General features: G+C 40.3%; 1 protein-coding gene across 1 annotated transcript in view; it reads right to left on the reverse strand.

Moving 5' to 3' along the window:
• The window catches only part of bin3 (bridging integrator 3), a 29,596-nt gene extending 4,675 nt beyond the window's left edge, over positions 1-24,921 (reverse strand). Inside the window, exons 1-7 of the mRNA XM_035166675.2 lie at positions 24,779-24,921; positions 18,429-18,477; positions 16,941-16,981; positions 12,511-12,572; positions 10,783-10,919; positions 5,702-5,742; positions 749-890 (exon numbers count right to left, since the gene is read on the reverse strand). Coding sequence (XP_035022566.1) covers positions 749-890; positions 5,702-5,742; positions 10,783-10,919; positions 12,511-12,572; positions 16,941-16,981; positions 18,429-18,477; positions 24,779-24,786 — 480 coding nt within the window. The 5' untranslated portion in view covers positions 24,787-24,921. The remainder of the gene's footprint in view (positions 1-748; positions 891-5,701; positions 5,743-10,782; positions 10,920-12,510; positions 12,573-16,940; positions 16,982-18,428; positions 18,478-24,778) is intronic.
• Positions 24,922-25,002: the final 81 nt, after the last annotated feature.

A 25,002-nucleotide genomic window follows, 5' to 3' on the forward strand; every position in this document is an offset into this window, starting at 1 on the left:
GATCTGTGTGTGAATGTATTAGTGGGTAGTCTACTGTAGGCATGGAGTTATGGAATGCACAATGAATATGTGAGAGAGGGTGAATTTCTTTTTTTTTCATTAAAAAGGGACGGGGGGGACGGACGAGTTGCTATATTCATACTGCAAGATATTGTTTATCTGCTGCATAACGATTTGGTCTGTTCACCTTAGTTAGTTTTCTTACCAGTTGAAATGGCACACAAGTGTTTTGTCAGGATCATTTCTTTAAGTGCGCAGGGATTCAAAGGGCAGGGATGTAGGGGCCTCTTCAAGGCTTTGTTCCCCTGACAGTGCTTTTCTCAATGTGTGTGGGTGGCTCGCCATGTGAGGATGTGTTAGAGCGAATAGCATAGGCAACACTGCAGCGTTATCTGTGAATGTGTGCGCTTCTGTAGTGGCCTCATGGCGTGTGTGCGTATGTGTGCATGTGTGTGTGTGTGTTTACAATTCTCAATTACGTGCCTGTAGATGTGCAGCACTGCCTTTTTGAAAAGGCACTACTTGAGAGCCTGGTAGCTTGCGTGGGTGAAGGAGCGCACATGTACAATATGCATGTGCTCAACTATTTTTGTTCATATCCAGTCAGCATTTGTCTTTTTCCACTTATTCCGCTCAATTCACAATACGAGCAACATGTAAGAGCAAGTGAACTCTGCTCCTCGGCAGATAGAGGGAGCATTCGAGTGGACCAACACGTGCAGCCATGCAGGCTTTAAACCACAGTTACCTGATGTAGTTTGACCATAGCGGGCCCCGTTTTTTCTTTCTCTTCATACTTCTCCACTTTGGACTGCAGCCGTTTGTAGTCCTGCAGCGCCTGTTCCCGCCGCTTCACTGCCATGTTGAGGCTGGGGAAGACGCCACTGTACCTGCAAGACAGGTACGAACAGCGTTAGACATCTTTGACAAAGACAATGGGACACACACACAAGCACAAATTACCCAGACACTCACACAGAAGTACATAAATGCTTAGGAAAAAATTATCCCAGAAATCATTAAAACAACTTTCCAATGAAATTTGTAGACATGCATTCTGCATTGCATCCCATCTTAATAGAAGTCATTATGAATTAATAAAACCCCTCTCCTCAACATCTTATTGTAGAGGTACTCTCAAACCCCAGAGGACAGCTCTGCATTAAGCTTCCTCTAATCTATTATCTAATTACTGTAGTTCAAAATGGCATGAAACAATTCATTTTGTGACAATTATCATATTCCAAATGAAAATATATTCTTGCAACGAGAATCCTGGTCTTCAGCACTAAAAATAGGGAAACATTCATCTGTAACTTAGCAACAGGAGTCTGAGCTTCATCCTGGGACTTGTTGCACTGGTTTTGTGGCTGCGTTTAATGGGAAGCAGGAATATTGTTATACAGTAAATATTCAACCCAATAGTATTAAATAAAAAATATATAATAATTCAAGTTATAACGCTTGGATGACTAATAACATCTAAACTACAATATTAAAGTATCCTCAAATGTATTCAGCATTAATATAAATTATGCAGTAAATGCCATTACATTAGTTCTTTTAAGTGAGGTATTTATATTCCATTTTCCTTATTTAAAAAAAACAAAAGATATTATATATTTATTTCCTCCATTGTCCCTATCCCTCAATAAGAGTTAGGGGGGAAAAAAGTTAACAGAGGGAAAAAAAACAGACACCACAGGGAGAGTCTCAGGACGGACAGAAGTGCAATAGATGTCATGTGTAACAGAGCACATCAATAAAATTACAATATTTAAATATGGAGACGTGTATCACTGTTTAAAGCTGTTTAAATGGCAGAAATTAATCCCAGCAATCATTACTAAATAAGTAAGAGCACGATTTATTTGGGTCCTTTCCAACATGTAAACACAAACCAGTGACAAGATTAGTCACACAGGTGTTTGCTACATGTCATAAAAACTGTTATGAAGCCTGAGATGCAGCTTTTTTGAATGCACTTCATCAAGTGTGGAGGCCCACTACTACCATAGTTTATTATGTGTGTCTCTGCCTATATAGTGTTATTAGCCACAATATGTGTGGGCTTCCTGGTCTACGTTCCTCTCCACACCAACCCTTGCCCTGCTCTGTGCAGCAGATGATGGAACCACTGAGAAGCAGTGAACTGATTGTGAAATTACGGCTGTGTCTGCCCGTGATCTTACTACGAGAGGAGAGGAGGAGGGGGGTAGAGTAGAAAGTGACGCAAACTGAGGCGCAGTCTCAGACAAGCAGGGATTGTTTCCGACAGGAAGTTAAGTAAGGAGTGGTCTAGTAACTATGGAGTGACATCACAGAGCTCAGCTCAGCCCAGCCCTGCGGCCCACGCTCCACCACTATTTATAAAATACCACTTTGGCCCAGTTTATGGCAGGGGTGGATGCTGATCCTCAAGTCTACTATCTGTTCCAGTGTACACATACTTGAAGTGCCGAGGGATTATGTAACTACCCTCTAGACATGACTGCTCTCTAGTTCGATCCTATTGGCTGATCACAACCCAAAGAGTCAACTTCAAGACGACACAATGGCTGATCACGTTTTCACCTGCATGCTTCACCTGCCTGAACCATGCAATTTCCTCATGACACATGATGGTATGCGGCTCTGAAGTGGGACAGCACTGCCAGCAACTGCCATGTTTCAGCACACAAAGACATTTGAGGGCCTCTGATGGTGCAAAAGAAGGAGGAAGAGCTAGAAACAAAGAGGGTTAACCCACTCCTGTCCTTTCAGTCCTCGCTGTTGATACCTGTCTGTTACATTCAGGGCTCTGTACAGAAGTTACAGTAACTCAGCTCTGCCAAAGGCTCCCACACAAGGATATACAGCAGAATATGGCCATGGTTGTAGGTGACTATATATTCTTTTTATGATAGTCTGGTCTATAAGTGTCCAGAAACTGGACATTCCCTCGATGTCCTGGCCTCGGCTGGACAACTACCAGTCAGCCAGCTAGGTCTGCATTTGTGGTCAGCCTCGTTTGAATGAGGTCCTGTGTTGGTTGAGAGCAACACGAGGCCAAGGGCACACCACTGTCCATGTGACAGGTCAGGGTGTGGTCAACAGGCTGGATGGAAATAGCGTCTGGACCAGAGAGTGTGTTTATGAGCAGCTGCCAATCCACAGACAGGCCAGTCTGACCCGTCAGCCAAGCCCAAGTCTGGTCTAGACACCCTCAGTCTAAGACACTGGCTGTCCCACTTGACTATCACCGTCACATAACCCACTACTGCAAAACACACTATAAACCACTAAAATATGGGACTCTGCCACAGACTCAGATGAAGAACTAAGATTGCCAGACAAGATTACATCAAGTGGCAGGTTTTGTTTGAACATGCTTGCTGTGAATATAAAATTACTACCATTTGTTGTATAAATGGTTTAGAGCAGTGGGCCATGGGAAAGAGTGTGTGACGTACATGCCAGCTGAAACACCTTTATCTCGGCAGAAACCAGAAGGAGTTGGATCTGCTGCAACTTGCCTTGTGCTTTGTTGATCAAAACTCAAGACAGCTCACGCAGCCTGGATACCCGATACACCAGATGGGGGAAAAAGATTGATAACTTCATAGCAAACATCTGGAGTGTAAAAAAACGTAACCTCCATTCCAAAATTCAACACCAAAATGAGACCGAATCCAATCACTGCCCCTGCCCCAAAAATGGCACCAGCCCCACAGCCAAGGCCAAATGCAACTATTGGCTCTAGGCCTCTCACTACCTGCCCCAGCGGCAGGATCTTCCACCTGATTGAGAGGGGTGAAGGTGGCTTTTCCAGTCGTAGCTGAACCGAGGGCAGAGGTAAAAAAAACAGGCTCGACTTCTAACTCACCCAAAAGAGCAACGGAGCAGAAAGGGCTAGGTAACACAAATTCCTCAATGCCCACGCGCTGCGCTGTGCTGCGCTCCCCTCCCCTCACATAAACACAGTGATATCATTCAGTGACCCCCGCTGAGGGGATGAAATTTACGTCTGGGCCTGAGAGAGAGAAAGAGACAGAGGGGAGGAGGAGGAGGGGGCTGTATCTTTTTGTGTGTGTTTACTGTTCATTTTACCACACTAAGTATTAAGGATGGATGCCAAAATATTAAATAGCAGTCACACATGGACACTTTAATAACATACCAAACACACAAAAACACACAACCTATTCAAGGTCTTCCATTAACATTAACATTCTTTCTCTAATTTCCTTTACAATAAAACAAGATCAGCGATAGAGTATTTTCAGACAAAGTAAATGAAAAATATTCATTAGTGAAGGACTAATGGAATCTTAATGGACGCTTTTAAGTATAGTAGCTTTTGTGTCACAGTTTTCTAAAGAAGACACTTTGATAAACTAATAACTAATAGTGCCGTGTTGTTGAGGAGGTAAAAAGTTAATGATGAGGTCAGTTTAGCTTGGCTCTAAAACACGTTTATAAACTTTCTTACTCCGCTTGGTTTCCGAATCATGTAAATGCCTTTAAACTTTATGGTCTAAAATACCATTCCTTGTGAGACCGTGCCCCTGACAAAATATGGGTAGGTGTTTGTGTATCTACGTGTTGATGTGTGTGTGTCTCTGTGTGTGTGCGCGCACTGTCCTGAGACAGTTTTCCCCCTCATCCAATCCTCTGGGCCCAGGAAGCTGGGCCCTTTGCCATATTCTGAGCCTGCCCACACGTCCGCCTGCCGCCCACCAGGAAGAGGAAATTAGAACCATTCCATCCTGTCATTGCTCCGCCACCAGAGCACACGAGGAAGAGAGGGCTACACACACACACACACACACACACACACACACACACACACACACACACACACACACACACACACACACACACACACACACACACACACACACACACACACACACACACACACACACACACACACACACACACACACACACACGTTTTACAGAGGAATCTCTTCATATTGGTTACTTTAAAAAATTACAAGTTTATGGGGCAGAAAGTTCAACACAAGCTTGTAATAGAAAACCTATGCAATTGCTCTCTTACAAAGCATATGGTTAATCTCCTGGGAGGAGCAAAGAGGAGGAAGCAAAACCTTAACAAGTTCTCCGGAAGACGGGTGGGATAGTCCAACCACTCCCTTCAGTACCTCTGGTTTGTGTTTGCATGTGTGTGCGCGCGTGTGTTAAAAAAATGTAGGCTTAAGGAATGGAATAGCACTCACTGGCTGCTCAGATGGGGGCGAGTATTAGGAATAAGAACCAAATAAACTTTCTTCCAGACGCACTACCGACACCAAAGCAGCACCACCAGCACAATTTTTACAAACTGCATTACTACACAGCAGGCCTCTCTGAGCTCGTGCACTGTGGCTGTACTTACCACACTACAAGTGTGAGGAGCAGAGTAAGGTCAAATCATGAACTGGACTTAATCTGCCCAGATATGTCCAATACTACATCAGGGAAATTAAGCCACAAAACTGAACTGAATTGCCTTTACAACACTTTTCTCTGATTGTGCAATGTATCTTAAACCACTGTTTGGTCCTACGTGAAAAAAATCTACCTTTGCGCTGGTCCAAACAAAAGTGAAAACTATCGATAATAACTATTTGACACTGATCTGGTAAACAGATCATTTAGAGTCCACCTTTAAAATACAGCAGTAAAAAAAAAAGTCACATATCAAAACGGACACTTACTTTTTCAGAGGGTCGATAACGGTCTTCTGGATCTGGTTGACCTGTAATTTAAAAAGAACAACAATTAATGTAAGCAATAAGCACCTCTACATCAAGGAAGGGACTTTATGAATTGTTATTCACTGTCAAATTGAGTTACATCAAAATTTAACTCGAAACAAAATAGCTTCTACATCTCTCGCTCATTAGCTGCAAAGTAATGCCACTGCACAAACATCAACATTTGTGTTTATTTCAAACTGAGCACTCAAGAATAAAAAAAGGGGAGGGGGGGGCTTCCAAAGAAACTTTCATGACGTTGACTCTTTTATTGTACACAAGCCCCGAGGAGAAACCCCTGAATATTCATTGAGCCGACGATACAAAAGGATGGAACTGTCAGGGGACGGACATGAAAGCAAAGCCCAACTGATTTCAAATCCTGTGGAGGGCGGGCTGCCTTACAAGATGAAAGTTCTTTGCAAGCAAACATTTTAACAATAACAGTTTATATTTTCCTGCATTCTCCTTCTGGTTGCCAGAACCAACAGGGGAGGGAGGGAGGGGAAGGGGGGTGTTAAATGGAAGTAAATGAACATCTCATCTTGAGGCCTCCAGCCCCAAGTCTCATTGACAGAAGTTGGCGCACAATTAATAAAGTTTCCAGCGTCATTTACATTGCAGATTCAAAACGACTTTTACTACTACAGTCTCCAGCACAACAGAAGTTAACCAAGCAATCGAGGCAAGTGGAGAGTAAACGCTAAGAGCAACGAAGGAGAAACTAAAGCAGCGAGATGTGAAGTGACAGCTGCATGAGAACAGTGAGCAGCTCCGCTAATCATATGTTCACTCGCTATTGGAAGGACAGTCAATCACACAACAACAAGGAGGCAGGATCGCAGCTGCGCTTTGTAAAAATGCCCTGACCATCTATGAGAACATACAGCAATGCTCACTGTTTCACACGGGCAGATTTCCAAGTACAAAATGGTTGATTGTGGTTTGAGGGAAAATAGAGAACCAATAACAAATAAGTACATGGGAATACACATTTTCTTTGTTTTACATATTCACACCACCACCACCACCCCTCCCCGACTTGAGCTGTGCCGCTGCTTTTAAGGTGAGAGCATGCAGCGAAGAGGGAGAGCAACAGCGGCAGATTTGCTTAAGCAAGCTGGTGCCCTCTACCCTCTGCCCCTTCCCACAGAGAGAGAGAGAAGGGGGGGGTATTCCTTGGAGGCCCCGCAGAGCCTGAGGCCGGTGCTCAAGTAGCAGTCTCCATCAGTGAGTCACGGGGCAGAGGCCATCCCGGCACACAGGCCTCCCAAAAATACACACAGATCGCAGAGGAAATCAATATCCCTCCAAACGGAGCATCCTCTACTGTGCTGCCGCCATGTACACTGGGGCTCAGCTTCGGCAGCAGTGTGCCGGCGGGGCTGTGCGCCCTCCTCAGCCCCAGAAATAAACACACAGACCTGGGCCACTGCTGCCTTCATTATCGCTGCACGTTTTATCTGCTGGCTCTCTTACTTGCGAGCCCTGAGGCAGAACATCCTGTCTCAACATGGAGAAGAGCAAAGGGTGGATGCTTTTGTGTCTGTTTTGCTGGAGCAATAGGGTTTGCTGTTGGTGCCGTCAGAATCAACAGTCAGCTTGAAGGGAGATACTCGAATAGTGTTCGAGCGAGCTGTGCTGGATTTTAAACACCTAGCAAATCCGAGGTGATATTCCACATAGCAGACTGACCAAAAAGTGCTCACTCTCTCTATTTCGCCTTTAGCTCTCTGTTAGCCACTTTAGAAAAAGGAAATATACCAATCCATCGCAAACCTGGACCTGAACGTTGTGTTACAGTGAGGACCTTTTATTCAGTAAGACTGAAAGAAGTGCACAGAAACTCAGGTGTGACCTAGCTGTCAAAATCCACTCTGGATCAAAGTGTGTTAAAAAAACATACAACCAAGTCAAGTCAATACAGTTGTGACTGTTGTCCTCCACGAGTGAGAAACTCGGCTGGGATATAAATGCCCAACTGAATCACTGTCAAACATATCCCAGTCAAAGAGCCAAAGAGGAAACCTATACACCGTGGAGACAGAAAATAGATCACCTACTATACACTGTAAAGACAATATGCCCTAAGCTACTAGAAACCGAAATCCCATTATACTGAGAGATGATTGAAGGCCGATTTATACTTCTGGATTGAAATTGATGTCGTAGGTCCAACAAAGTCACATACCCTGATGTGCACATTCCTTGAAATGTAACTACACATCACAGCCAAACAGGCCGCAACAACTGTGATTGGTCAACTGGGAACCATGCCTCTTCCATATCATAAAAAAAAAAACAATACTCAAACTAAATAGTTCAATGGTCATTTTCATCATCTCCTTCGTCTTCCCAATTTTTTCTGTGTTGCATTAATTTTAGTAAAAGGAAAAAAAATGTGGCTCCAACATAGAAACTTAACCACAGACAAGCTTTTTGACGAAGAACAATTTCTTTGAATGGTGTAGGCCGCACTATAGGCTCTGCGTCGATCCTGCAGGGATAAGTTGACAAGGGTACCCAAGAGATCCATTATCTAACCACTTATCCTTTGAGGGTCCTGTGTGGGCTATAGCCAATCCCAGCTAACACTGGGCGAGAGGTGGGGTGCACCCTGGTCTCCAGTCCACCACAAGGCCAACATTCAGAGACAAACAACTGACCAGAGAAAAGGCTTACAATTTTAGCTGGGAGGAAAAAAGAAGACTTTTATGTTGAAGGAGTCATCCTTCAAACTGTGATATTCAAATGACGTGTAAAGAAAGAAGTGGATTTACTGTATCCAATATATCAATTGACATGCAAGTGAGCAAGGCAGCACTGTTTAAAATTTCAAAGACAGTGAAGATTTGAAAAAAAAGCTAATTTGATTTTGTATAAAATCTAAAGAATGTAAAGCTCCATCCTGAAACAGTCAAACTGGCAGGAGTGCTCTTCTGGGCACTCGACCAAGCCAAGTCCTGGAACATACGCACCCGGGGTCACAAACCCACACGCTCTGTCCAACCCACATTCTACTTTGTCTGGTCACTCAAAACGGCTCCTGTAAAATTTGATGAGCTGTGAGAAAACCAGTCTGAATGACTGGTATGTTTGAGCTGAAGAAGAAAGGAAAGAAACAAAAGTGGTTTCTAGTTGCTAAAACTCCTCCTTACACAGTTAGTATATTTAATATATTTAGTGATATTTATATTCTGATTGACATTTAGGTTGCTTTCTATCAAGGAAGAAAAAAAAATCTTTACAGACTTCAAATACAATAATCTTACCAAGCAACTTGCTCTGCATAGCTTAAGAATATTTTCTGGAACCTCAAAACACTTCTATGAGAGTTTTGGTTGCTGCTTCACTCACACATGTTTGGGAAGAGGTTATGGTTTGATTTGCAATGGAAAGTCCAGTTCACAGGAAGGTTTCAGAGAAAATATAAATCAACTCTGAACCTAATATGTACATTTCCAGATGGTGCCATTTCTGTGAGATAGTACACTAAAATTTTACAATGGAATAAAAAAAAGATCCACCTTTTTTCTTTTTTTCTTTTACAAAAGGTATTCATCTTCTCAACTCATTAGATTTTTGTTGTTGAAGAGGTTATGAAATCATTCTGGTTCACAACAAAATATGAAAAGAAAATAGATATTTTAAGGCAACAAATGTGAAAAGCCCAGAACACCTAACAGCGGGGCAATGAGTCAAGAAAACACAGATGGAAAAAAGTCAATCGGCATATGCCTTGGTGCGATCTCCTGTGTTGTTTGCAGTATTTTTTCCCTCTTTAAAAGTCTACCCTTCACAGTGCAGTGCCTTGAGGATGCACACATACGGTGCCACTATGATTCACATTATAACTACCTGTGGCAATGATTCTAATCAAAAACTGAAATGTACCCGGCAAATAATCTGAAGAGGCCTGACAGCCAAAGCAGAGATCTTAACAGAGTACAGCAATAAGAGAGAGAGAGAGAGAGCACTCGAAGATTGCTTAGTGTTCTGTAAAGACATGTCTGGATTTCTATGGTTGCCCCTTAGGACAAAACATGCAAGTGTGAAAAACACAAACATTACAAGAGACACTGCAAATCAACAAATACTCTAAATATCTTAATACACACAAAAAATGCGTAGGACCATATTTTCCGGATGGCAATGTCAGTTTGGTTCTGCCTGTCAGATTGTCAGTCAGCTTGTTGGCTTGGTCTGAATCTTTGGTGATTCCCTGCTTGCTCTTTCATCAAGTGTTAACACCAACAGAAATGTAATGCTGCAGGACTTCTGTATTATAAATTCAAGCTCATGGCAGCTGCTCCTCGCCATAAAAAAAAGAGAAGGAAATAACTGACTTTCTGCTGCAACCTTTCATGAAGATATGGTGTGAACCATCAATGTAAGACAAGTGCTGAACTGAAGCCAAATGTTTGTTTCAATAAGTAATCCAAGCAATACACTCGTCCAGTACACATGCAGGGAACAGAGTTACTTCTGTGAATTTTGCGGTAGGGCATGTTTTCCAGTTAAGAAAAGGCCTTTCTATTGTACGAGTTATTTTAGACTCCAGTGAGTCACAAATGCATCACTTTTCACAGCTGATACCCAGTACCCTGAGCTTATAGAGGATGATGCCACAGATGCTTTTCAAAAACAGCAGAAGGAAAGACATACGGGTAGTTTTTAGTTGACAGGCTGCACAATATTGACAGATATGAAAACATGTACTATGAACAGAAACTTGTGCAGTTTTGTAATTTGTATGTCTCAGTAAAAACATTTCATCTGATTACAGTTTAATACCAATGACAAGAGCCTAGAAGACAAGAAAGAAGATGTTTTTAGACCATAGCTAATGAAATAAAGACAGCAGGTATCCATAGTCTTTCCCAAAGCTAAGCCAAGTGTACCGAGATAAATTCAGATAAAAGTGTTAGTAGTTCAGTTATTAGTTCCACATGGGTCTGTTTTGTAGTTTTATTAAAGCGCTCTAAAATCGTTTTTTGTTTTTTTAGGATCCCAGGTAGTGTAGAAAACGGTTTGAGTCTGACCTTTTCCTGGTTGAAGGAGTCCATCCTCCTCATGGCCGTATCTAAAACTTTCATGGATTCCAGGAAGGCCTGGTCCTGCTCACACAGCGGGTTACTCAGCAGGTCTGCAGAGATCTTCACTGCTGCTTTGGACATGGCTGGCAGAAACATACAAAGCAGAGAACACTGTTAAAACTTTGTTAAATAGCTTTGTGAAAAGGCCATCATGTAGGTTACAGCACAGAAATTATTAGTTTTTTTTTTATAAATCAAATTTAAAGGCATGTTTTTACATTTTTCTCAAACCACAGGGGGTAACTTCTGTGGATTACACTAAGGCTTTAAACGTTTCATCAGTATGTGTATTTGCTTGTGGTAGGCTTTTCAAAAGTGAGCAAAAAGTAAAATGGCACAGTGCAGCCCCCATTGTAAAAAATCTGAGGGGGTGGTGGGGCTGCCTGCCGTGTTGAATATTCACCAGAGCACCAAGAATCTTTACAGCGTTTCTACACTGACAGCACCAATTACTGTTAATCTGCACTCTTGCCACTTTGTTTAGACACAGAGCATATATCAGATTATGGCTTCACTGTCAAAATAAATGAGCTGCACTGGCGGGAACACAAGTCGACAGGAGAGGCTGTGGTGAAAATGAGCTTCACGGGGATCTGGAACAGTCACTGGTCTCTTTTCACACTCTGTGGATTCTCTCAAGACCAATTTTCAACCGATCAATTATTGGGGTGTCATGTTTCTGCATCTCTTTTTTGACAAGTAACAAATTGCTTGATTTGACCTTTGCCTGAGATGATTGAGAGACACGTTGGTTATAAGTTTATGAAAATCAAAAGTTGACCCCAAGGTAATGATTGTTATTTGTAGAAGTGTGTAAATAAGTGAAATTATGTCACTTGTTATCATCTGTGCCTGAAACAGATTAAACAATTTGTCAGCATGAAAAGCAATTATCTCAGCCACTTTCTTACTAAGCCTGACTGAAACTGTGAACAGGAACGGCCGTTAACATATATTATGGTCCCTCTACAGCCAATTTTCAGTGGGTTCAATAGTTTTGACTTGATAAATGCTCTCCGATATAGAAAGCAGTGTATTTAATGTAGTGCTGACATGCAGAGTAGGTCCAGTTCTTTGTTTGGTAGCAGTTGGTGGAGACGGGACCTGTTCGACAGATGGAATCCATTAACGATAATGAGGGCTTGACAGCTACGACACTTTGATGATGCAAACATCCATATTCCCGAGCACAAAGGAGAGGAAATGAAGAAGCCTCTCTCTCCTCCATCCGTCTCCACTCCTCCACCCTCACAACTGACGACTAACCGCAGGCCATGTGTACTGCTACTTCCCAAATATACAACTCCAAAACCAACAAATAAGCAAATCAAAAGTAAACATGGTTTTTGTGGCAGACAAATGTATGAATAAATGAAGGCAGAGATGGAAGACAAATCAAGCCCTAACCGAACACTGCACAAAAAGATCCACTCATAAATCCAAAACCTGCACACAATGATAACCTATAAAAACCTATACAAATGATTAAGGCGGAGGCCTGCGCTTTCATTTGTCAAGTTGTTCGTGGAGCTGACGCACCACCAAACAAACCAAGACAACCAGGCGTCTTTCTAGCCATGAAAAAAAACCTGCCAAGCAACATCAAGTATGTTGGTGAACAAGTGGAGATCAATTGCACACCAGGCGGTAACACAGGTTGGGTGCAGAACACACCTAAATCAGCCTCAGTGCTTTTCTTCATGTCCTTGTGAAGCTTTTTCGTCTGATCCTCCAGCCTGTAGGAAAAGAAGAGGAGAGATGATCAGCAAAGCTTCTGCTATGATAATAAAGCATCAGTGGTCCTGACAACAATGGGAAACATGAAGTGAAATACATTTGAAAAACAACCGCAATGTCAGAAGGAGAATAGGAAAAATTGTGACAAAAGTACATCAAGTCCACAGCATATCATAATCTAATAATAAATTACATATATATTTCATTATTTTATTTAATTCACTAAAGCTACATTGACATGGACATAGAAAGCACTGAATCAAAAACCCAGAAAAGGAAATGAGTGTATAAAAAGGTTCAAGAAGGAATTACACATTTCATTGATTCCATATAAAATGTTATTATAACATCTGTTAGCTTATTAACAACACAGGGAATCGTTCTTGTTGCTGTCAACTACATTTGCGTTCAGAAGCATTATTGTCTTCAATCATTCCCCTGCACACATTCCATTGATGGGTGTTAAAAATGGCAATTACCAAACTATGGAGGCTGAAAACACATGCCATTCATTATATCAATTACGGCAAATGAAGGGTTTAGAATCTCCCCTGAGACTGCTTTCATATCACTTCTCCTGGTTTGATGAAAAAAGGGAATGTGATGGGGTTTCATTTGTATCATTGCTTTGAGGGATTATATTAACTAGATAGACAATAGCTGTGTAACGTCAGGTCTCTGGTGGGGACGCTGTGTCCAAAGGTCACAAAATGTAAACACACCAGTCACACACATATGGCTGTTTGGGAGCCGAAATACAAAAATGGAAGCAGGTTGCTTCTAAATACAGAGTTTTGGCAGTTTAAAAAAAAAAAGGTATATACTCAGGTATTCTCACAGGTGCATGAAACAAACTAATTTGACTGCTTCTCTGCTGCACTGACATTGACTGTTAACACTGTTTATCCTACAGAGTGGGTCAAACAAAGAATGAACCCAAACTCTTTTTTAAATGATATTTTCTTATTGATAGGACATAAACGTAGAATATATATATATCTATATATATATATATACACACACACACACATACAGACAGACAGACAGATTAGATTGTGATCTGTTATGTCATTTTAAGTTACCTTTGTTTGTTTCCATAACAAAGTGTTAATAGGGTAAAAAATAAAAGATTTCAAAATAAAACAAGACAAATAAATAAAAGGGTAAATATAAATCCTTAACATTTTTCCTATAATTTGTCCTCTACACGCTTTAGTTTGCCTCAGTGTTTTTTTTCGGATTTAATACTGAATTGCAACACACCAGATGGAGGTGGTTCCAAAAATGTCATTTGCAATAAATGATGTAACTTCATCCCTTATTGTTCTCGCCACGCAAAAAAGAAAACATTCTGTCAGAACAATCTCCACAGTAACTTGCTGTATCCCTCTCATCTATTAGATGTAACTGGTTCTCATACACCGAAACACCCGTCCTCTAATGTATTCAAAATGTATGTTAACATTTCAGATAATCAGAAATAGGCATTTCTAATTGCAGTGGATGCTACTCACATTAGAGTCAACATTATCAGCAATACTTCAGGCAGGATTTAGTCAATGTCTAATAATTAAGATGGCTTCTTGTTTTTATGATATATTATAAGTTGCCCAGTAAATGCATTATCAGTGTGCATGTAGACCCGGACAATCAACTCTGTTTTTATTTAGAAAGAGCATTTAAAAGCTAAACGTAAAGACAGCTCTGCTCAGAATAATACCGCCACTAAAAAAAATGTTGAATTCTAAAAATGCTTCTGAGAAAATTATAAACATCTAGAAATACCGATAAGTGGTTGTATCATTTCTGTCTTTTTGATGGTGGCAAACAGAAATAGTTTAGAAATCATATATAAGTACACTTTGCTTTGAATGGGACTCTTCAAAGCGGAAAATTAATGGAGGGCATCGCGTAAAACCAACCGAAACTAAAATAGCGTCTTGCAAATTGGCTGACACAATTAACACTGTAACATAGGAGGCAAATATGAGATGAGTAAAATTAACAATATAACTGCAAAAGCCTGCCAGTCATGGAGATCCGTTCTTAAAGGATAGTGGGTGAAAGCATCTCACCATGTAAACAAACTAGCCTGTTACGAGACCAACGTCTGTACGCTCATGGTGTGTTCTTAAAGAGGTTGTTTTTCCATGTGAAACCCATGTTCCAGGTAGTGACTCCCACTTTACAAAGTGTCACACAATGCTGTTCCATCTTTCCTACTCTGTCAGCACCGGAGTGAAGGAGGCAATCTGGATTTGTACCGATGAGCCTGGAGTCTCTTTCCAGGAGGTGCTAATAGAGTGGCCTGGTGGAACAGCTGCTGCTCCTTCCTTGTTGGGCACGTGCAGCTACAATCACCTGTCCACATCATCTACTACTGCATTTTATGACTTTCACACACAAACCCTTTGTATGACACTAGATAATGAAGAAGCAGTCAACAATGTTTGACCGCTGTCACCAGTCTCTTCTTTTGAGTAATATCTGGTGAGTGCATTTCTCAGCCAAGGCAAAGCAAACTCAGGCATCAAACTTCCATGTAAATCTAAACCAAAAGATTATAGCCTTTTCAGAAGCCTATTTACATTACTTCATTTATTCAGGCCACTGCAATATTCACACGAGCAATTCAACCTGGCAAATGTTCAGCAATCAGAATAATTAATCCTAAATGACTTCTCCTCACTTCAACAACCCTTCTTGTTAAGTTGGTTGGATACCCCAATATGGTCATTGAGCCAGTTAGCACTCAACCTGCTAAATAAGGGTTGAGACTGTCACGTGTTAATTGCATGTTTTTGTTTTGTTTGTTTTTGTAATTTGATTTTACAACATAATTATCTTTATGAATATATATTAATAACAAAAACAAGACATTCCTGATCAAAATGTTTAAGCATGCTTTATATCTATATTCTGTAAATGTGCTGCTGAGCATGCTGCTGTGCACATGTCAATAAAAATAGTTTTAGATTCAATTAATTGTTATCATTACTACGACGTCACAGGTCATATTACACTAATCGTCTTAGGAGAGGTGGAGATATCGTGGTTTAGGCCTCCCAAGAATATTTAAGCCGCAGATAGACCATTACATGTTGATATGGATCTCTAGGGTGAAACTTAAATGTCTCTACATGCCTGCCGCTCTGACTCATCTATAAGATGTATTGGCACCACACCTTGCTGATAAAGGGCCCTCCTACTCAACCAAACCTGAGAGGGAAATGGTGCTCCCACTCATTCTGCAGGCCCCCTCAGGGAGTTTCAAGAACCTCTGTCTCAACAGTAAGGGAAGGCCTGGGTGTTTTTAGGCCTTGGATTCATAAGTGCCCGGAACCCCTCTCGCCTTTGTTTCATAGTAAAATGTAACTCAATCATTTTACGAAGACTAGTTAAGTATTAACTGTTAATGGGTGAAAGAGCTCTGAGGATGTCTATGTGTACAAACTGATGAAATACTTGAACTTTATTGAGCGTCAATGATACATCTACAGGAAAACTTTCATATCATTATAATTTTTAGCTGAAGCCTAGATTTATCAGAGGATGAGAGGATTATCTCATTCAAAGTAAACTCTCCTACCCAGTTTGTAATTTCATAGTTAAAATGCTTACACAGTTTAATGTTAAAGGGAAAAAAGTGACTAAACACAGCAGGGATTGGCTAATTGTGTGGGACCAAGAAACTGTACTGTACATGTTATGTTATGTGTGATGATCTTGGTGCTTTGTAAACTACCAATATGTTTATTAACTGTGTAGAACACATCATCAACAACCTAGTTCTGGATAAATATGCGAAAATATATTCCGATCTCTTCAGAGTTCCATTATCTTTATTGCAGTGTGTATGGTGTACATATCTTACTTTTCTAAAAACTTTACTTTCTTAAAAGTCTGAGACCAGTTTCACATTCAGTTGAATAGGTAAGTGGTCTAAGACATTTGGATGCTTTAGTTCTTAATATCATTAATACAATAGTATTAAAATTAACACAGGAAAGTGGGCCAATTCCACATTGGACACAGCAGCAGGCTGATGAATACCATTATAGTAGGAAATATAGAAAGCCATTATGCTGCAAATTTAATTTTCTTTAAAAAACACTTCTCATTAGAATATTACTCTTGTTTCATTTTAAATTAAACGTTGAAGATTTTTTTCATATTGGCACAAGGAGGCCTCTGGGAGGAATACGAGTGTGCATTATGTGGGCACAGTGATCACCTCTTCACGAAAGCGAAGGCATCAAAAATACAGTTTTACCTAACACATATTGCAACACACACAAAAACATCAGTTAATTATAAAAGCTGTAATACTAATAGTAGTAATCAACATCGACAAAATCTGAACTTACTTTTGGAGTTTGTCATATTCACGCTCAAAGTCTCTTTCGACCTAAAAAAAAGAACAATAATCATTTTATTATTTGACACAAGTTAAGTTAAGTTTTTTAAGAAGATTATTTATCATGAGACATGCACACACAATAATCACAGAGCCATTTACTGACCACAGACCCTGAGGACATACAAGTTGCAAGAGCTTAATCGTTGAATAATTTTGGAGGGAAAAAAATCCTCTTTATACTTCCACATTATCTGAAGAATAATAAGAGAAATGAAAAGGATAACAAGTTATCACATAGTTTGAAATGTACCACATAACCTGCAACAACCTTTGCAGGTTTATGATTGCCTAATTGATGCTGACTTGAGGCTTGTGTTTAATAACTTAACTATCTTCAATCTTTACTTGAAAAGCCCCTGGGTCTTGTTCTTTTACAAGGACTTTTGAGGGGGGGGGAGACATACACTTTAGCTGAGGAACTGTGACTGGAGATGAGTTCCAGTGGTTGAACTACAGGTGAAATAAATCAAGCTCCCAGGGTGAACAAGGGCTTGGACTGCTTGTCCAGCTATGTCTCTAAAACATGTCACGTGGGTTACAGAGACCTCAGGGGCGTCTTTCTTGTGGTTCTGTGGGCTCCTGGATTTAAACACAGAGGCCAAAACACTGAGGGAGGCAGTTGACACTTTGTCACTAGGTGATCATCTAACTGGGCAGCCTCTAGCCCACTCCCTGGTTTTTGCTTAGGATGGCACAGGAAGCTGGAAACCCAGTCTGACAGTGCCTGCCGGGCCACAGACCCATTAGAGTGGAAGTGGTTTTTCCAGCAAGGAGAACACCCACTCACTGTTACTTCAAGGTAACCACCTCTGCCCTCCTGAATGGCTCAGACAAACTGGCATCCAATAAGTCTTTTGGCTGAGGGACTCTGATGACTTTATTCAGAATGCTGTTCATGTTGTATATACAATTTGTTAAACTTAACTATAACTTACCTTTTACCAAAGCAGTTCTTTACAAATGTTTCCCTAAAGCAAGTTTTTTTGATTTACAGAGTTTCCCATTGATTATCTAGCCTGCGGCAGCCCGCCATATTATAATAGTTTCATAATGAACTCTCCTAATAACATAAGAGATCTCTAACTTTGTGTTTTGCTCCGTTGCTGTTTATATGTGTGCAGTATTATTTGCAGTGCTATTTGCCAAATGCTCGCTCGCGATATTGTCCATTAAGTTGTTATCCTTCATGCACAAGACACAACAGTTAGACCTCATAGTTTCAGCTGCAGTCCTCTCTCACACAAGACCTTCTCTTTCACTCTTTAGGCCACGGTCACACTTATGCAAATGCAGCAGTTTGTGCGCATCTGCTACCATAGATTGAATTAATTCTGTGGGAAATCCTGTATCTACTTATGCCAACTTTTTTAGAATTTTCTGTGTCTACTACATCGTTGTGAGTGATAAGGCAATTTAGTGTACATTCGTGACTTACAGTTTTAGAGAGAATCTGCTTCTTCGGCTGTCCAATCTTAAAGGGAATCCTGAAATGGCACAAAAAGACATGCAACATTAACATGTGGCAAATGACTACCTAAAGGGTGAAATTACTGAATGCTTAGATTGTCATCAGTTACATGACCACAAGTCTTAAGGTCACAGACAATCTGAAACTGTTAATCACTGTCATCATCTGGCTCCCACTGCAAGCACATATCACTAAACGGAAGACTTTGTTTGTTCTTCTCTATGTGGATTTACTGCATGAACCTGGCTGGCAATCAAACACAGATGCACTTGCTGTGCTGCATATCAAGAAAATAGTCAACCTAATTCAGAGTGTCAGGCAGACAACACAATATATTGTGACTCAAAAAGGTACAACCAGGACACTGACTTTACTGTAAAAGATCAACATCAAAACATGTCATGAGGTGTAGTATAACTGGGGTAGTTGGGCCTAATTTTCAGAATGAAATACAAACTTTTCCTCACTCTTGAAAGAAAAAGCGACAAATCGAAACTATAGTTTTGGTAACAGAAAAAGGAACCTGCTCCTTCTTAGTTAAAACATCATCTTTTATCCCCATTTCAAACCCAAGCCTGTGCCTTAATAAGTTGCTACCGCGCATCACAGTGCCTTGAGAATACATGAGACAGAAAACACTGCCTTGCCAATGTGCTTGGCTGTAGGTTGTTATTGATGTGACACTAATGGCCTGAAATCTAAGCTATATGATGGACAGTTGCTGCTGACAGGCAGGGTGAGGCAGCAGCTGCGTCAAAAGAAAGGTGTGTAGAATAATGAGATGGAAAAGAGAGGGTGTGATGTAGGGCCTCGTTGTGCAACCCGGGAATGCTACTGATGTGTGAGGAAGATCCTTTTGATGCAACTCAATCACAAAACTCAACATGGTCAAATAACAGCAGGATTACTCTAGTTAAAATAACACAGGTTTCACTAGCGCCTCAGGTATCAAATTTGTCTCTTGTATTTTATGGCTCTGTGTTGACTCTGTGCTTGGGGTTGTATAAAGTATTAATGGTCCTGACCTTGCTTTTAATGAAGATTTGAATACAAGGTTTAGCCATCTGAATGTGACCCAGTTACCAATGCCTGAGCATGTATAGTTGCTTTTGGCTCAGGAAAGTAGTTTCACCCACTGTGTCATCATCTGGGTGAGCCAACACGGAAAATAACCTCAGAACCTCCCAGCTCTATCTAATGTGACTCACCTTTCTGTGATTACCTGATCTGTACACTATAACGTCATCCTGAATACCTTACTACGTACGTTATTTGTATTTGTAATTGTAGGGGATCGCTTTTCCAAAACACAACAGCAGCATCAATTTATAGATCGTTCTTAGAAGGTAAACTCCCTAAGTTATACTCTCCTAAAGCTACAGTAAAGGGTTAGAGCAGTTATCATCATAAGATTTAATTTTGAAAAGTATAGAGCCCTAGATTGGTAATGGAGAAAAAAATATAATAAATATATATATATATGTGTGTGTATGTCTCAAGGCAATATTAGGTACTATATACAATAATACTAGAATGAACTACAAAAGAAAACGAAGACACTCGTTACTTTGAGGGACATTAAAGATTTCATGAAAAGTAGATTTTGATCTCATTAAATATTGCTGAATGAATAAAGATAAACTAACAAATATATGTAACAGCAGTGTATGTGTCCACTGCAACAATAAACATCTATAATTGACATTTACAGGACCATAAAGAAATCTCTAAAAAATTAGGCCACTTAGCAGTTGAACAATGCTACAACACAGCTCATGAGTTTATATTCAACAACAACTGACTACACTATTACTTTGTGACTTTGGTCTGCTGCAGCATTACAGAAGCAGTCAAAGTGATTTTGCTATTTGTTTTTTTTGGTGGTTTTTGGTGGTTTTCTACCAACAATACACAGCAACAGCTTCTTGATGTTGCTCTCCATTGGTGGGTGTGTCAGGGAGAAAATCATAACATCCACAGCAAAGAACCCAATGGAAGAGTAAAGTACAAACACTGGAATGTTCCAAATAGCCATCAATGCATTATGAAACATATATTTAAATGTTTTATATAACTGTTTGCTTTCAATGTTCTCTTTAGCTACATCTTGGCAGAGCTTACCATGACATGATTTGTTTCTCTGTGAATGTCTCTGGGACATTCAGAGAGTCTGTCCAAGTGTAACTATATTAGTGCGGATTTTCCCTTAAAAAGACCAAATGATACATTTGTGCCGAAAAAAATACGTAGGAGAGTTCTTAATTTTACAGATTTAGATTATATCCACTTCTATAAAGAGCCAAAGTAAAGTGGTCATTCTCTTCAACTGCCCATGAGAACTGGCAAACACACCACGTGAAGTGTGCTTCAGGGAAGGAGAGGGAAAATGTAACAGGCAACCAGAGGGAGAGAACTAGAAAGAGGGAGGATGGTAGTCACTGTGAGAATCATTCCTAGTGTTTCTTCACACAGCAATATTTCTGTAGGGGCTGTCACATTTAGAAACATTGGTAAGTCAGTTCCTGTGAACCAAGAACTAGTGTTTATCATGGCAGAGGCCTGGCCACAAGACAGATAAAGAAAGAAAACTTGTGTTTTATGCAAATTGAAGTCCAATTTTTACTGCAAACAAATGTAAGCCTACTGATGGCAGGCGTGGGTAGATCAGCTGAACATTGGCTTGGTTTATTGTGTTGAATATGTTGGACAATTTGATAAATATAGTCAGTGTAATATCAGTACATGTTACAGTTCTTCAAGGATTCATTTACCAATAATCATTATTTCCAACATATTTGTAAATATGTTAGTTTTAGGAAATTGCAGTGACTTATCAAAGGTAATTTGTTGTTGACATTTTTCAGTCATTGTCCATTTCCTGGCCCAGATGCATTTAATACTGCTCTGTTACACATTTGCTGTCACTATCAACTCATTTACAGAGCTATCTGATCTTTGCTGTAATAGGCTACACGTCACAGCCGTCAAATAAGCACGTAGGCACGAACAAAGACATAACAGTCTTCTCTATCCTGGACGCATTATGCACTGACTGGAAGAACCAATGGCTTTTCACTAAAACTGCAAATGTGTATGCCATTAGAGGGATAGTGCATCATTCGACCTTAGATATTCCACGGAGCACAGAAGGCTGCTTGAAGATATTAGGAAGTGGAATTGTTCTGATGATGACCCCAAAGTCAAACCTCTCACGTCATAGAGGCAAGTGTGCAGGCCCTACTGGAATGCATCAGTCAGCACAGACCATAAAAGACTCTTTTGACTTGTCGAGAGCCCCCACTCTTGACCTTGTGTTTGGCGTGCGTGCTGGTTGCAGCGTCGCTTGCCAGCCATTGACTCTCTGACTGAACTGAGTGACGCAATCTTGATTAGTGTCATCCCTAAACATGACACTAAGGATGTGTATTAAAAAGCAATTAAATGTACACACACGTCACAGGCATACTGAAGAATTGAACATACATTTGTGAATTGTGAGAAACAAGCACTGAATTTAAAGAAAGCTCATTTTAAAGTCAACAGCCACTCGCAATTGAAGACTACTCGGACAAACTTTCCCATTCTTTTAAAAATTAACATTAGCAATAGCTGAATCCATACTAATACCATGGAATCCAAAACATGCTCTCCTAAGAAGAAAACACAAAGATCATGGTTATCACCTCCATAGCTCGAAAGCATAAAATGAGCAGAGTGATATACCAAATGTGTACGGTCATAACAGCAATTTCTCTTTGCCTGTGTTTTTGACAAATAACCAGAGAGTGATCAACTTAACACTTTCTATGAAAGAAGATGAAACTTGCCATAACCTTTCTGACACATACAACAGATTACACACCTTGCTGAGCCTGATGGGCAAATGTATCCCAGTAACAGAAAACAAATATTGCCCTGGAAACATGAAACAACATGTTGCAAAAGACACAATACAGCCTACTCAAGTAAAGAATATAATACACAGATATACAGTATAAACATATATATTCAGACTATATAAGACTCAAAATGAGAAAAAACTGTCAATCATAAGTTAACACTCTGACACCCTTGACTTAAGTTTTTCTTACAAGCCAAGATTTTGGGGAGTTTTTATCGTCTCCAGAGAGAACTTTGGTAGTGTGCTGTGTGTGCCTTCTTTGACATGTATTTAAATAAACTTGTCAGAGAGAAGAGTCAAGAATCAGGAATGCATTAAAAAAATTCTGTTATGGATAAATGTTTTTTCTTGTTGCCATTTGCCTGAAAATGATAGCACAACCTAATTTGCTGTTGTTTACGTTTCAGGAAAGTCTCCATGGAAGATGTCCAACTACCTGCACATTCATCTAGTAAGTTAGTTACGAGACCAACTATTTACTCCACGTCTTCATTCATTGAACTTAACTCCATGATCTTCTGTGGCTTTGTGAAAGAAATATGCGTTTAATACGCTTTATCTTACACCAAGCAGCAGCTGCCGCATTTATGGAGCCCTTTCGATTCCATTGTGTGCACTGCCTTTTTAACATAGTGAGGTTCATTTACATGTCGCTGCTGATTTGAGCAAACTTGTTGTTCAACCTGTAAACTGTAGCAAAACGGTGCTAAACGTTTTGAGACTGCACGTGGCCCTGGTAATCATCTTTATATTCCTTATTAGAGCATCTGTTAGAAACTGTTCTTCTGTGTATATACTGTACTGTATCTTCATGAAATATTGTCTGAAAATTTAAATTTCTCATGACAACAAAAGGGGACATCTGGAAATTCATAGCTATCGTCCAAACAGTCGGACCAAAACAGAAAAATATACACATTACTCAGTCAAAAAAAACACCACATAGTCATATTTGAAAAACTGGCAAGAGAGAAAGTTTGACATTTTCATTTGATAGTGATATTAGGGAGTAAATACCGATATATCAGCAGATTATGTGCTCAATGACTCCTAAGATATCGTTATCAAACCCTTATGACAAAGAAATCTAACTGAGGCTTGATGTGTTTACATTTTGACCATAAAGTTTATTAGAGATAACTACAAATGAAATGAAAACGCAACTACAACCACATGTATAGAACTTGAATTTAGAAAATGGGTATATATGTAAATGTAATGCGAAATGCACATCTTTTCTGGATTGTTTATACTGTTTTCATATCAGCAGAGAAAACGCAGATAGCATTATGTCAGTGTAAGGTTCATACAGGCGATACTATCAACCACCTGATGTATGGGATGGGCTCTACCAATCATCAGTGTCGTGGTTGACTAATTTAGTTTGATGACTAATTGATTAATCATCGAATAGTTTCCACTGCAATGCTTATGAAGTGTGGGGGTCTATTGATGGATCATGAAGGCACCTCCATGTAAACATGCCAGGGACTGGGGCTGCAGACACGACTGTGTTAGTACATGTCTAGATCCCAGTAGGTAACTTCAAACACATCAATGGCCCAAACTACAAGGAAATGTGAGACAAGCAGTCCAGAGAACAACTATCAGACTGGTGCTGACTTTACTAAAACAACATTGTACAGACTTATACCTGAAACACCCAGTTTCGTTAGTAGCAGTAAACATGTTCAGGGTACCAACAAAGTTATCTGGCTAACTACACGTATGGAAATAACATCAATTGCGCCCAAGTGTGAGCTACATAAACAGACATGCACGACAAAACGTAATCTCATCGGTAATGTCTGCTCAGGAGAGTAAAAGGTAACAACAATCCTCCTGAGGGTTGAGATGTACCTTTCAACATGCTAACGTTAGCTACAGACAACTTCAGTTCCCTTTAAATGGCTTCACTGCTGACCCAGCTGACCACTACATTAAGTTCCCATGATAAGCTTAAAGAGCGATTAACTTTATCCCGGACAATACACACAAGCAGCTTTAACTTCTGACAATGGCTGGGTCTTGTTTTCATAGACTTCTGTCTCACTAATGTTTCAGCAACTAACCATGTCGTCAACTAGCTAAGCTACTGTACCAGGCTTTACCGGACACCCGTGTGTGGAAGTTTGTGACAACTGTCGCCTTGCTAGCGACTATTCAACAAACCCTACACTGCCTTTGTGCAAGGCATCGACACGTGAACCGCTGCTGAACGACTTTGTGAGTCTAGACGACTTTTTATTCTCGTTAGCCGTGAGTTATACATGCTAGCGCTAACTGTTTGTGTAGCGCTTCCGGGAAATAGCCGGAGCCCGGTTGGCGAGCCGTCAGCCCCTTGGTCATTATTATTAGTTTACTTTTCTATGTAACTGGAGCTTTCCATCGATAATATAGCGAGGGATATACATACCAGCTCATTTTGAGTGAACTTTAACTCCGGTTTCACTTGGTTGTTTTATTTTCTTCCGAGGACCTCATCCCTTTACCCCAGTCAACAGGCGGGGATTAAACAGGAAGTCCGGTGCCAGGCTGCCCGTGTTTCCTCTCCGGACTTTAATGGTTTAACCACAGAAGTTACTCTCATGTCCACGTGTTAATGTGAAATCACCAGGTGAGCGGTATTATTATGTGTTT

The sequence above is a fragment of the Hippoglossus stenolepis genome, chromosome 9 (genome assembly GCF_022539355.2).
Source record: "Hippoglossus stenolepis isolate QCI-W04-F060 chromosome 9, HSTE1.2, whole genome shotgun sequence".
Lineage (NCBI taxonomy): Eukaryota > Metazoa > Chordata > Actinopteri > Pleuronectiformes > Pleuronectidae > Hippoglossus > Hippoglossus stenolepis.